We start from the raw sequence: 14,770 nt of genomic DNA, 5'->3' as shown, positions 1-14,770 counted from the left end.
ATTATTTTAGTTGTAATTCTGAATCTCTCCATGTTTAAAGTTCTACTTTAGTTATTATTTAGAGCAATGCCAATGTAAACTATTTGGTTAAATAATAATGATAAAAGAATTTGGCTCCTCAATATATTTTACTATGCCAATTTTAATATTCATGACTATACGTCAGAATTAACACTTACAGTTTGAAGATTTTGCACTGAAAATCTTATAGAAAAACAATTGAAACCCCCAAAGCAATCACCTCAACAGAAAACTCTAAAATCTGACATTTTTTTCCCACTATAGTGAATAAGACAGTGTGCTTAATGTAAGAGTGGCTTTGGGAACAATCGATTGCTTGCTTAATTAGATGAGTTGGGTTGATTTTTTAAAATGAGGTAAGGTTTTCATTTCTGTTTTCTTGCTTTTGTGAACCGGGACACATTTTTTTTGCAGGTGCTAACTACCCCTCCCCCTCAAAAAAACATTAATGGAAACAAAGATCATTTAGGCTGAATGTATTAGAAGGTGACCACCAGTGTGAAGTATTTGAGGAAAATAATTTGTTTGCAGTTTTGAGAGTACACATTATACATGCAGGTTACTCACTTCAGAAATGTCTCTCCCATCTTCTGGCTTCCTCTTCACTCTGATTTGCCCCTCTGTTGGTCTGACATGCCCTGATAGAGCACAAGGCATCCAGCCAGTCTCCACAATGGTGCGTGGGATGTTGGCTGGAGGGAACAAAAGAAAAAAAATACTTGTTATGATCTAATAAGCCTATAATTTTTTTAAGAAAATGTCTGCTTCTCGAAGCACGAGTCTTTCCCCAACTCTATTCTCCTCTTATTTATAGCACTGAAGGGGGAAGAAAAGCTGTTAAGGAAACATCTTTTTGGCTAGGTGAATGATGAAATAGATGGAGCTATTGTTATGCTTTCACAGCTATCTATACACTGTAATATTATGCACATTGCATTGGTGTTTTTCCATCAAAGGCAAAATCAAATTAGATGAAAGTGTTTTGTGTTGGTTTCTTATCTCTTCATTGTTTGCAATAACTTTTCTTTCTTCAGGTGCCTTGGGCTCAATTCCTGAGAAGGCTGATTGGGCCTTAAGGCAATGAGGGAAGCCAACACGTCTCTCTCAGGAGCCGAGGGAGGAAATGCCCAATCTTTTAATGTCAGCCTCTCTTGGAGTCAATAGGGAAAATTATTAGAAAAATCCCATTCTCACTTTCACTCAAATTTCTACTGCCCGGAAACCCATAATCAAAGAACAAGTCACGAAGCATACTTTTTCTTTATATGTGTGTGTCTGTGTGTGTGTGTTTGTGTGTGTGTGTGTATTGATTGATTTGCTGGTTGGTTGGTTGATTGATTGATTTTAGTTACCAATGCCTTAAAAGGGTCTTCTTAAGGAACAATGAAGACCCTTAATACTGCAGCATACCTGTATACATTGAAAAGCACTTTAAGGCATTTCTTGGTGTGTGAAAGGAAAAGTAAAAATTGAGTCTTACCACCAGGTAACTTCTGTGAGACCCAAGTCTTGATTCGTCTCTTTGCTGTACCTATTGTCAGGCTTTATATTGAATTAAGATGCAAATTCCAAACAATGGGTGGGAACTGTAACACTCTAAGCACTCACACACCATGATTCCTTCTGGGTTTCATGCTCCATTTTAATTAAGTGCTGTTTTTATTTTATTTTTCTCTCTGAAAACCAAGGCTGCTGGCGAAGTGTCTAAACACTTGTATAAAGTGTGGAAGAAGGTTTGTACTCTGACAACAACTGCAGGAAACCTGGGGGTGGGATGGGGAATGTCATTGGAAAGGCCTGTGCCCTTCCAATGTTACCAGACCTGTAGCTCTCCAATTGCAGTTTAGAAGGGAAGTTCCATGTAAAGAGAGAGGAGTGATTGAATATGTTATCTCTCTCAACAACATCACCTGTGAATTGAAAACAGGTTTGCAATGGATTAAATAATGATGGATTAAATATTTCCCCCAAGATTATTTTTGTTTCTCCCAGGCAGGATCAGTCCTTTTTAGGATTGAAAGCAGGCAACTGTAACAGAAGGAGACACTGACCTATTTATATTCCTTCTCAAATCACTAAATATTTTCCTTAAGGGGGATAAAAATCACAATAGATTTGATCCATGAGACTAGTCAGATAGGCTACAGCCTCAGAAGGCTAGGACACCTCCTGTAATGTCACCACCACAAAATATGAACCATTTTCAGAAATTTCCTTTTCTCATGAGCTATCTTTTGTTTTGTGTGATATCAGAGTATACTGTCTTGCAATTTGTTTTAGAGCCACAGTTCTAAAGAGGACACAAACATTAGGGACCTTGGAAAGGAAATGAGATTATCTTGTGAATTATAACACCCACTATTTTATAGTTTATTATACAGTGCCATGTTGCCAATGAATGTGCATAGATTTATATAAGCAAATATGAGACATTAAAAACATTTGGATCAGAGAAATGTCCCCGTGGTAAGCAAACATTTTCTTTCATCTCTTCTCTCTCTTTCTCTTCCTCCTCTCCTTCCTTCCCTCTCTGTCTCTCTCTCTCTAAAACTACTTGGTAAAAAAAAAATCTATGGACTGATGAATAGACCTTAAATTGCTTCAGGTTGTTCAACTTGAACAGTTTTGTCAGGTTCACTTTCATCTTTCAAATTATCAGCTGTGTCACAGAAAGTGTACACAAGTTTCTGCCTGTAGCCAAAAACCTTGTCCCCCTCTTAGTAGTACTCAGTGATGAATTCAAAAATTTTTTCTTTTTAAGTTTTCAAAGCATAGGTTTAAAAGCCTTGTTTTAATCTTCAGTGAACAAGGCTACTAAGTGCACATAGAAGGCGATCTGCTTTCCTCACTAAAATTTTACTGGTAAATAGATGAACCTAACCGGCACCCAGAAAAAGAAAAAAAAAACAAAACCTATTACACTAATCCATCTTGAGACTCTGGGCACTTTGAATTAATCTAATACAAATGACCCAGGGAATGGAATCCAAGCTTTGAAATTATATAAAGGGGAGGGGGGATGTCCTCTATTTGTCACTAAACTGCAAGAGCCACACACACTCCCTAGGGTTGTAACTTTCTGATCTTGATCCTCCATGCCTTCATGCCTCTTCCCTCCTGGTAGCCCATCATGTTCCACATTGTAAGTTGTATATACCGTGGTGTGCTGTTTTGTGTTATAACTCCGTCAAAAATTCACGGTAACCTGAGTTCTAGCACAGGCGACCCATTCAGACCCAACAAACACATTGCACTTTTTCCAGAAGTCTCCAACTTAAACAAAAATTCACCTTCATCATATTGAAATCCCAAAAGCTTTCCTCGTACTCTGACTTATTTTAGAATAGTATTATTCACCCAAAATTCTTTCCAAAAGAGGAAGGTAGCAATCTTTACAACATCCCTCACTAAAATATTTGTTATATAAGGTTCGTAATACAGGAAACACATATACCTTTATCTTTGCCCTAGATACCTGATTATTTCCCTCAGCCACTATAGATGTTGAGTTTACATGAATCACTGTCTAGTTTTAGAAGATAGATACTAGTGGCTCTCTGAATACCCTTTTTATTGCATCGCCTTTTTAAAAAAGTTTGCTTAATGTCATTTGGGCACTCATTTTCAAATGCTTTTCTCAGTTGTCCTAGATAACACATGGCTGCTCCCTTGTGCCAGCTTACAAAGTGAAAGAAATCAGGGCCAGATAATTTAGATATTGAGTGCTCCTCCCCACAAGTAACTGATCCACCCTCCACTACTTCTCACTGGTAAATGACTGCTGTCTGCTTTCACTGTGAAGCTTGAAAACTGAGGTTCCGCTCCCTGGAGGCACTCCTCCTAGTTCGTAGAACAGTACTGAAATGTCAAATGTCCAGGCATCTTCTTAACTGTACCTCTGTCTCCAGCACACATGAGTCATGAGATCTGACTTCTTTAAAGGGAGACATTCATTTCCTGAGAACATATTCATTTACTTCAAGTAACAGATAAAGCCACTTGACTACTTGGGTTTAAAAGACACAGGTACACACATGCGTGCACACACACACACACACATACACAGTTCTGTTTTGCTGATTACAGGTTTGGAAACAGAAGACTGAGGTCACTCAGCATATATATACTGTACATTTCCCAGGAATAGCCTGACCTTTACTATATTTTGATACTCTTCTAGTCTACATTTAAAGGACCTTCTGTAGGTCCCTCTGTAGAGACAATAGGGGAAAAAATGGTCACCCTTTTCTCATTTTAAGAAGGAAAGTTTAAACTGAATAGGACTTGGGACTTAGTTGATTGGATTGGAAGCAGCAATGATCTCTTAGCTTCTGCACTTTTAGTGCAGATAGCAAAAGAAAGAAAAACCAGACATCAAGCTGTGGGGTGTATTTGTCTACAAGTTCAAGTTTTATTTTACAAGAGAGTGATATTGCTAAGCTATTGAACACTGTCAGTTTCAAATATTACGGTAGTTCCTCCAACACTCACATACTTGACATTAATAGAAATAAGATGTAAAGAGACCACATCCTATCACTTAATCAAGTGGCTAAAAACAGTTATTTTCTCCACCCTTCAATACTTACTTAATTAAAAATTAGATTCCCTTCTCCTCAGTGTCTAAGTGAAGGTTTAATTAGAAGTACAATCAGGGCCCAATTTACACACACTCTTCATGGAGCTAGGAGTCAATTGTTCACAACCTAAAGCACAGCCTTGGATGAAAATCAATAGACAGGTATATTTAGCCAGAGTTACATTTCCTAGAAGCAAGGGTCCCTGCCTCAGAAGAAGGGATGGAGATTGAGAAGAAAAAGAAGAAAATGCTGTCCACTTTTCCTGAGTCTAAAGCCAGATTAAGAAACCTAAAGATTCTTCAACCAATAGACGTATAATGTGCATTCTAGATGATATTTATCACACTAGATCCTGGAAACATTGGATGGTTATTAAGAGTACAGCTTACAACCCAATAGACACTTCTTTTCAGGCAGGACCACAATATTTTCAAATGCAAAAACTATCCCATTCCCCCATTTACCTATACCTGTCTCTTTATTTCTCCAATCAACTAACCCTCATTAAGTATGGGAAATAAAACTGAAATTAAAATAGTTCACACTGATGTGTGAACGTGTAATAGTCCTTGAAACTTCTTCAAAGCATTGATGTCTCTAAAAGGGATATTTGTCAAGCTAAATGAATTTCCAGCTGCTAAATATAGGCAATAAATCAGAGTCAAGAAATAGAAAAGCGAAGGAGGATGGAGCCTAACACTCCTGTCTGTCTTCCCATTGGAGGAACATATTTAGGGACCAAGCATAGCTCCACCCTGTCCATCTCAGAGCATGTCCAAGTGTTCATGTTCCTAAACTGCCACTTGTCATAGCTCTTTTACCTTATCAGAATCTGAATTTTTAAAAAAATGAGTCCAAATTCCTTCATGACAGGGTAAGGTTGAAGAAATGACTGAGGCAGCCATTTCAATGTCCTTTCTTGTTATTACTATGTGTGCAGGTCTTAACAACATGCACCAACACTTCCACATACATCATCTGATTATTTGATCTTCTCATTATTCCTGTGAAATACTTTATAGGTAAAGAATCAACTGAAGCTCAGAAAGTTTAGAATCTCATTCAAGGACACACAGCAACAAGGTCTTCCTGGCTCTAAAACATACTTGCAAGCCACCATGTGAGGCTGGCAGTAAATGCCTACAGAAAGATAGGCATTTACAAAATAGCTCAAAATCCCCAAGGCTCCTCTTCTGGGTTCCCACAGAGGCTGAATGAATCAATACACTTCTACACCACCTCACAACCCAGGAGTGACTTGGCCACTGGAGAAAAGTGTGGATCATTATTTTTAAAAAGAGTAATGGGCTTTACTGAATGCCAGTTGCCATGGTTGGTTTTGTGACAGTAAAATCAGTGACCAGTAAAAGTGAGTACCCTCACTGAAGGAGTTCACGATCAAGTGGACAGACAAGACAGGTAAACAGATAAATAATAACAGAAGATGCTAGCTGCTGTGACAGAGATATGAACAGAGTCCTGCTAGGGCTCACAAGCACTCTTTGCCCAGCTTTGGCTCCTCAAAGAAGATAGGCCCTGAATTTAGTCTACTTCTCATGCACATGACATGTTTTCTTTCATTTATCTTTCTCTTTTTAAAGAAAAAATTACTTTGTTTTTTCAGTGTCTCGCTCTGTCACCCAGGCTGAAGTGCAGTGGTGCAATCACGGCTCACTGCAGTCTTGACTTCCTGAACCCAAGCCATCCTCCCATCTCAACCTCCTGAGTAGCTGAGACTGCAGGCGTGCACCATCATGCCTGGCTAATTTTTTTTTAATTGTTTGTATAGATCGGGTCTCACTCTGTTGCCCAGGCTGGCCTTGAACACCTGGTCTCAAGAGATCCTCCCACCTTGGCCTTCCAAATCACTGGGATTACAGGCATGAGTCTCGGCACCCCACTATCTTTCCCTTTTAGATGCTGGGTCTCTCCACCATTCACCCTGCCCCTTCACCCCATTATTCATAAATTTTAAATAAACTAGTGATACTACTTTGGCAGCCTAAGGTTTCTATCAGTAGAATGTAAGCTCCACAAGGGAAGAAACTCTTGTATATTTTATTCATTGTTATGTCCTCAGATGCCTAGAGCAGTGCCTGGCACATAAATAGATGCTCAGCAAATATATATATAGGAAGAAAAATCTGATATTCATTTAAGAATTCTTAAATATTTTTTCATTTATAAAAGAAAATGAGTTTACTAAATGAAAAAGAAAAAGAGCTCCACCTACCCTGCCCCCAGCAGCACAGATATATCCTATCTTGTCTACACATTCATTCCTCTGTTGTTTCATTTCCCCAAGTTTAGTAGCTTCCACTGTGATGCCCCAGTGTCCCGAACTGTGAGCTTTTGTGCCCATTCCTGGTAGAGAAGGGGCCTCTCTTTGGTGTAAATGCCACACTGACAGCCAGCAGCCTCTGATGTACTGTGTTCTGTGTAGATTGGGATTTGGAATTCCAACAGTGGGCTTAACATGACGGACAGCAACAAAGACAAGTCCAGCAATATCACTGATTCATTGGCCAACAGAACACTCATTGTCACCACCATTCTGGTAAGTTGACTTCATGGAATTGAGGGTGTCTTATCCAGGCTCCTGCCTTAGACTTCGAAGCATTCCTCAACTGTCTTTTTCATGCCAACGCTTCTGTCTGCAAATGTCTATTTTTAACTAGGACACTAAAAGCCTGTGTTTGTACGTACTTACAGTAAGATTGAATTAGACGCTTCCAACGTTGTTCTGAAGATCTCCCACCTCTAATCCATTGCCAGTCCTGCTCAGCCCCACTCTCTGTCCCCTCCCAGCTGGTCTCCCTTGCTCTCTGGCTGCTAGTTGGTTTCAACCATGTGGAGACCCTAGCAAGAGACTAGGGAAGTGGGGGAAGAGGTGGGGGAAGAGAGGCAAGAGAAGCTCTTCTGTTCCCTCCCAACTGCTACTAGTAGTTTTTTCAGAACCTCTGACTTTCTACAACCATAGCTTCTGCCCATCAGTGGCACTGTTTCTAGGGTCCAGCTGCACTGAGCTTCAGGAGTATTCTTTCCTCCCTCCTGCCTCAGCCCTGGGTGGTGCAGGTTTCCTGAAGAGGCTGTTGCCTGTGTGTCTATGACTTGCCGCCAAATCAGACCCCCACCTCCCTTGGCTCCCTTTGCTCTGCTCACACTTCTGTACACAGCTCCTTTACTAACTGTTCTTGAAAGTCCTGCCTCCTATTACTGCCCTGGTCATGCCCCATCCAGCCACTGTACAGCTACCGGTTGCTTATTTTCCGCTTTTTCCTTTCTCCAGGGAGTTGGGCAGGAGTAGCCTTCCCTGAAATCCTTGCTTGCAGACATCCTGCCTTACACCAGTCCATAATGTCAAATCAATTTATTGTTGATATTATTAACTTGTGAGAATTGTTCATCCAAAGGAAAAACTGGTTTGCTCTTCTGGTTACTACTTTCTCTATGACTGTCTTATGAAAACACAGGGTTCTCTATTGTGTTTGAATGACCCCATTATCAGTTTGAGGATAAACCTAAATATAAAGAATATGTCTGTAGTATAGCAACTATTATATTTTATAAAACCAAATGAGGATTCATTTAGTCAAATGAGAATTAACAAGGTTATAGATGCATGGTAGTAGGGAAGTGTCCATTATTTATAGGAGAGGGGACTGATGATGCACGTATACAAGCAGAGAATGACCAGATGTGAGATTTGAGGTGATTTCAAAAAAGAAAATGGGAAAGATGATAAAAGAAGAAACAGAAATGGCCTTTGGAATAGGCTACCCTGAAGGAAACCAATCAAAATATATAAATCATAAGTGAATAGTGAAATTCAGATGAAATTTAGATAAAGAAATGAGAATAGTCATAGATAGGAAATGCAAAGAATGAAAGGAAATAGTTGGTGTTGTGGATTTCTCTGTCATGAGGTTCTTAGATAAAAGCCAGGTCCGGGCTTGGTGGCTCACACCTGTAGTCCCAGCACTTTGTGAGGCCGAGGCGGGTGGATCACGAGGTCAGGAGATCGAGACCATCCTGGACTAACATGGTGAAACCCCGTCTCTACTAAAAAAATACAAAAAAATAGTCAGGCGTGGTGGCAGGCGCCTGTAGTCCCAGCTACTCAAGAAGCTGAGAAAGGAGAAAGGCTTGAACCCGGGAGGTGGAGCTTGCAGTGAGCTGAGATCTCCCCACTGCACTCCAGGCTGGGTGACAGAGTGAGATTCCATCAGAAAAAAAAAAAAAAGCCAGAAGGGTCATACAAAAAAAAGCTTAGGTATTGGCACAGCAGGTGGCCAGGCATGTGGGCCCCCATTTCCCTTTGCGCCTTCCTTCTTCTCAGACCCAACGTTTAACAGTGACTGTGTATCCATCACACCATTCCCGCACAGCCCCACCCTCCACAGCGGAAGGAAAAGCTCCCATTGAAAGACGCAGAAGGGAAAGAAACAATAATATAGGAAGTGTTTTGTATTTATAGAGGACATAGGCAGGCAGATGAGTGAATGACTTCAGTACTCTCAGCTCTTCAAAATCATTATCAAACATTTCACATCTTCAAGCTGCTGATAGGGTAAACTCTTCCTTTCATTATAACAGGGTTTTCATATTTGGTTTGTTTCATTTAGGAAGAACCCTATGTTATGTACAGGAAATCTGATAAGCCTCTATATGGAAATGACAGATTTGAAGGATATTGCCTAGACCTGTTGAAGGAATTGTCAAACATCCTGGGTTTCATTTATGATGTTAAACTAGTTCCCGATGGCAAATATGGGGCCCAGAATGACAAAGGGGAGTGGAACGGGATGGTTAAAGAACTCATAGATCACGTAAGTAACAATATTTCTAACATATCTGAAAATATGCATAAGAGAAAGTAAGAGAGGAAAAAATGATGTCAGAAGAAATGTTTCCTTTTTTTGAATCGTAACAATTTTTTTAAGAAGCAAAGTAAAACAGCCTGGAAATGGAGTTTGCTTACTTAGAAGGGCAAGTAAAGATAAAAATTAATGATAAAAATATATGGTGCATTAGTTTGTTTTTACACTGCTATAAAGAACTTCCTGAGACTGGGAAATTTATAAAGGAGAGATTTAATTGACACAGTTCCTCATGGCTGGAGAGGCCTCAGGAAACTTACAATCATGGCAGAAGACACTTCATCACAGGGTGGCAGGTGAGAGAATGCGTGAAAGCAGGGGAGATGCTAGACACTTATAAAATCATCAGCTCTCATGAGACTCACTCATAATCACCAGATCCCAATACCCCATGATCCAGTTACTTCCACCTGGTCCCACCCTTGACACATGGGGATTATTACAATTCAAGGTGAGATTTAGGTGGGGACACAGAGCCAAACCATATTATATGGGTCCTTCTTTCATACTGAACATAAACTTGAGTGATTCTTAAATTAAGAATTTTACACTTTGGGAGTCTGAGGCAGGCGGATCACAAGGTCAGGAGATCGAGACCATCCTGGTTAACACGGTGAAACCCCCCCTCTACTAAAAATACAAAAAATTAGCCAGGCGTGGTGGTGGGCGCCTGTAGTCCCAGCTACTCGGTAGGCTGAGGCAGGAGAATGGCATGAACCTGGGAGGTGGATCTTACAGTGAGCCGAGATTGCGCCACTGCACTCTAGCCTGGGCGACAGAGTGAGACTCCGCCTCACAAAAAAAAAAAAAAGAATTTTAAAGTTTTCAGCTCAGAGCAAAATCTCATCATGTCAATTAATAGTACAACCAAGTTGCTCATTCCTTCTTTTTCTCACATGCCCTTTTTAAAGGCATCCTCCTGCATTTTTGTCTTCATTTAGTTCCAGAATGATGGATATATATTTGTGTATGTATACGTGTGTTTTATACTTTCTGGTTTCTCTTTGCTGATACTGTTTCATAAACATAACTGTATAAATCGGCTTTTTTTGTATTAGAACCAACCATCACAGGAGCTTCATGAATGAGAAGCATTTAGAGTTGAGAATAAGAATCAGGAGTACCCAGGAAAAGTCTAGACATTTGCAAAGAAACTAGACTAAGCTGACAATTTTGGACTTGCTTTTGCAGAGGGCTGACCTGGCAGTGGCTCCTCTTACCATCACCTACGTGCGGGAGAAAGTCATTGACTTCTCCAAACCCTTCATGACCCTAGGCATCAGCATTCTCTACCGGAAGCCCAATGGTACCAATCCAGGCGTTTTCTCCTTCCTCAACCCCCTGTCTCCAGATATTTGGATGTATGTGCTCTTAGCCTGCTTGGGAGTCAGCTGTGTACTCTTTGTGATTGCAAGGTAAGTTTGAGAATCACTGAATTCACAAGAGGTGTAGGTCAGTCTCAGATTTCTGTATGTCCCAGCGGCAGACAAAAATTAGGAACTTTAAAGTGTACTTTTAGTTTTGCCTAGTGTTCTATTCTTGGAAGGTTTCCATATAAAAGCCGTTCTGTAAATGAATGTTTTCTAATTATTTATAAAGTTACTTTTAAAAGAGAGGAAGATAATTTTTAATATTAGTTTAAATTTACCCCTATTTCAAGCAACATAAAATGGTTATTTAGCCATTTTCCTTGATTTATAACAAAAGTAATGGCTCAAATGATGTGTAAAATGTTTCCATAGGAATTGTAAAATGGTCTCAAGATATTTGACCCCTAGAATATTTGGATAAGCAAAACATAAAAAAGTTAGCAAAGAATTATCATAGCAAATAAAAAACAGTGGAGTAAAAAGATTGTGAAACCCTTAGGAATGAAGAAAAATACTTTAAAAGTTCTATTAAATTTATTTTTAAAGGCCTGAGAAAGTTAAAGAGAATTCTAGAAATAATGCTGAAAGGAAAGATTGCTTACATACAGAGCCTGGAGGCATGAAACCTTTGTGCTACCATTAAGATGATTCAATTGAGGTTTTACTTTTCGAGATTTAACTCTGTATTTAACCATGTTGCTCTACACAGTTCCTTAAAGGATTTTTATACCTTTCAATAGATCATATATTCTGAATACTTTTGATGCTAAATTTGAAACAGCTATTTTATCTTTCTGTTGGCTTAAACATTTGCTATCCCTAGATAAACCATGTAAAAAATAATTGCTTTTGTATGTCCCTACTTGTTTTCAATCTTTTTCACCTTTCAACAAAACTCAGTGAACTTTTTCCCTAATCAATTTTTGTTTTCCCTCCAGGAATTTCTAAGAGAAATATTTCTTCATGCTAGCTCTTTGTCATTGTCCACTGTCTGGTTTTGATTAATGCCAGGTAACTCTTTCCCTGGTGTAATTATAGAGAAAGCTTGGGAAAATAACCCAGGCTGGAAAGGTTTTAAAGATCCACAAGGCAGACATACTCAAACTGAATCAATATGTGCTCTCACATGTGGGTATTTATACATTCAATATGAAATGAATGTTTCGAAGTTCTCTAGGCCTTATAAACTGTACTCTTACCAAAGCTCAGATTTTATACTTTTACTGACCAAAGCTCTCTTTAAGTATGCCTTAGTTCAGAAAATAAAATATTGACAGTATGTATATAGTGATATTATCCTTTGTACTTTAATACTCTAAATCAGTGGTTCTCAACCAGGAGGGATTTTGTCCCCCAGGGAACATTTGGAAATGTCTACAAACACTTTTTTAGTTGTCATGGCCGGTAGTAGGGAGTGCTATTGGTATCAAGTGGACGGAGTCCAGGGATGCTGCCAAACATCTTATGGTGTACAAGACAGGTACCCCCCAAAAGAATTATTCACTCCAAAATGTCAATAGCACCAAGGTTGAGAAACCATGCTCGAAACAATTAAAGAATATTTTGCTTTGGGTATAAAATTTTTAAAAATAAATGTTTACCTTTGGAGGTATTTTTCATTAGTGACTCCTCAGAGAAGTTAATATTGCCTTGGAATGGTCATTTAATAAATGACTATCCTAAGGTGAAGCACCTTCTAATAAGTAGTCTTGTGTTTACTTGTTGCATACCTCTGCCCGGAGGCCCACACCTGTTGGGTGATACTAGGACCGGTGGAGCAATTCATGCAGCCCAGGGCAACAGTAGTTTCCATATTTTGCAGGGCAAAAGTGAGTTTCCCTATTTTGCAGTCTGAGGCTCTGTCTAGGCAGTGATGTTGATGAGTAGAACAGGCAAGGTGAGGTTGATGAGCAAATACATTGTTTATTACATGACTTGACCAAAGCCAGTGGGAGAAGAAACGCCAGCAGCATCCAAAAGTTCTCACAAGCACACAGGCTGAAAGTACCCTTTACACTTAACTCCAACTGTGCACTTAAATCTCCTTATGTATGTCATCAGAGTATGTCAGAATGGCACGCCATTCAATAGTTTTCCCCTCTTTGTCTATTCTTCCATAAGCTCTTGGTGACACAGACCTCCATATTTTTGGACTTCACTCAGTTTATTTCTATTAAGATAACAGTACCCCCACTACCACCATCAATGCAATCCATTCAGTATTTCTACTCGCCGAGAGTATCATTTATAAGCCAGTCCTCCCTTATTTAGCTTATTCTTCTTGTCTCCTCTTCCACTGCCTTCTTGCCCTTGTCTTGGTTCACACGTGGAGGTGTTATACATCCAATGCAAACTTGGAAACAGTATAGTGACGAAATACAGAAAATAACTCCCTCCAGGGCACAAGTGTACTGTCATGAAGATTCTACTTTCAACTACATTTACCTTCTCTACACCTTAGAATCCATCCCTGCTTCTGCTTCATAAAGCCACTAAATATATATTTAGACTTGATTCCCAAAAACAAAATTCTGGTTGAGTAGATGTACCAAGTCACCTTTACTTCCTACCATCATAGTTTGAGACCATGAACTCCGTCACTCTGTACCCTCAGTTACCACCTTAGTGGTTTGCATTCCAAGTTAGGGAAGTGGAAATGAAAAACAGTAAATTTCATTATTATCTATAGCTCTAGAGAGACTTTGGAATTTATGTTGTGAATTGTATTCTCTTATGTTCTTTTAAAGGGGAAAAATAAAGCCCCATCACTGCATTTAAGCAAATGCCTTCACTAGAGAGATGCCTAAAAATTATTTGTTGAACTGAATTAAATTTATAAAGATGTATACATTGGTGGGACAAACTAAGGAAAACAATATTTAATTACTATGACTTTTAATTAAGTGTGTATGTCAGGGTTTTTGTTTTGTGGTTGACAATGTTTCCACTTTTTGAAAAATATTTAACTTCAATAAATTACGTCCATCATAAACAATTTAAATAGATCAAATATCCAGATAGAATGTCTGCTTACATTTTATAATTTATGTTCGTCTTCTTAAAAATGGACATTTTTAAAGTTGGCATTTGGCAAAAAAAAATCTAGAAAACCCTTGAAAGTAAATTCTATGGTTACAATACAAACCCCACCATTATATTACAAGTTCAATAGAGCATCCTCCCTTGAAAGATGAATGGATTTTTCTCTCCTCAATGCAGCCTACTGTGCATTCTCAGCCACAAAGATTAGTCCCTTAATTAGAAAACTTCAGTGTGAGCTTGTTTTATATCTTCAAGTGTAAGCCAGGCAGAAACAAACATAAACCCAAAGTGAACTTTCACATTTCAACATAAGGCTACTCTTCTATATGCAAGTTTTGTCACAGGTTTTAAGCACGTTTCTTCCCTTCTCTATCATATTAGTAAAGATGAGTATTGATTTCTTGAGAGTCATTTGGGGATAGCAGTTTCGGATTATCTTTGGTGTAGGTCATATATTTCACCAGACTTCCTAACACTGACACTGCTGTCACACTGGCTATCTTTAAGCAGGTGTTAGGAATTCTAAGCTGAAATGTCTACATCCAGGCAACAGGTAGGTCTATTGCCTTATAGAAAACCAGTGTCTTACAGCACAGCATCATGTCACTGTTTAATATTCACCAGACCACATGCTCCACAAATCACTCAGAATCCCAGAGAGAAAGACCTAAAATATCTCTGCAGAGCAGGCAGAATCACATCGCTGTTTAGACAGTTTTTCTTTTTGCCACACAAAAATTAGATTAATTGCTCTCTTATAAGTGCAAAGTATGAAACAAGACCAAGTTAAAAGCAGCATTCCAAAGAGGGAAGTGATGAGCTCATCGATGGGAGCATATCTGGGAGAGAAATGTCAGAATATTGAAGGGGGCTGGTG

General features: G+C 39.1%; 2 protein-coding genes across 13 annotated transcripts in view; one reads left to right on the top strand and one right to left on the bottom strand.

The window, feature by feature from the left end:
• Positions 1-14,770, bottom strand: part of BACH1 (BTB domain and CNC homolog 1) — a 451,645-nt gene that overhangs the window by 153,198 nt on the left and 283,677 nt on the right. For 4 of the 6 annotated variants that reach the window (XR_010154581.1, XR_010154586.1, XM_063803727.1 and 1 more), the window contains one exon: positions 589-713. Coding sequence is in view for 3 of the 6 variants with exons in the window: in XM_063803727.1 (XP_063659797.1) it covers positions 624-713 (90 nt within the window). In the remaining 3 variants the exon portion in view is untranslated. Of the gene's footprint in view, positions 1-481; positions 714-14,770 lie in introns of those variants that run through there. The other 2 variants (XM_063803726.1, XR_010154588.1) reach the window with 2 other exon arrangements.
• GRIK1 (glutamate ionotropic receptor kainate type subunit 1) overlaps positions 1-14,770 on the top strand; it is a 377,043-nt gene that overhangs the window by 316,747 nt on the left and 45,526 nt on the right. For 4 of the 7 annotated variants that reach the window (XM_009425849.4, XM_009424433.4, XM_009425356.4 and 1 more), the window contains 4 exon segments: positions 1,710-1,754; positions 7,045-7,158; positions 9,227-9,430; positions 10,673-10,896. In XM_009425849.4, coding sequence (XP_009424124.1) covers positions 1,710-1,754; positions 7,045-7,158; positions 9,227-9,430; positions 10,673-10,896 — 587 coding nt within the window. 7 annotated transcript variants of the gene reach the window in all.

This window comes from Pan troglodytes, chromosome 22 (genome assembly GCF_028858775.2).
Source record: "Pan troglodytes isolate AG18354 chromosome 22, NHGRI_mPanTro3-v2.0_pri, whole genome shotgun sequence".
Lineage (NCBI taxonomy): Eukaryota > Metazoa > Chordata > Mammalia > Primates > Hominidae > Pan > Pan troglodytes.
This window is presented reverse-complemented; position numbering and strand designations above follow the sequence as displayed.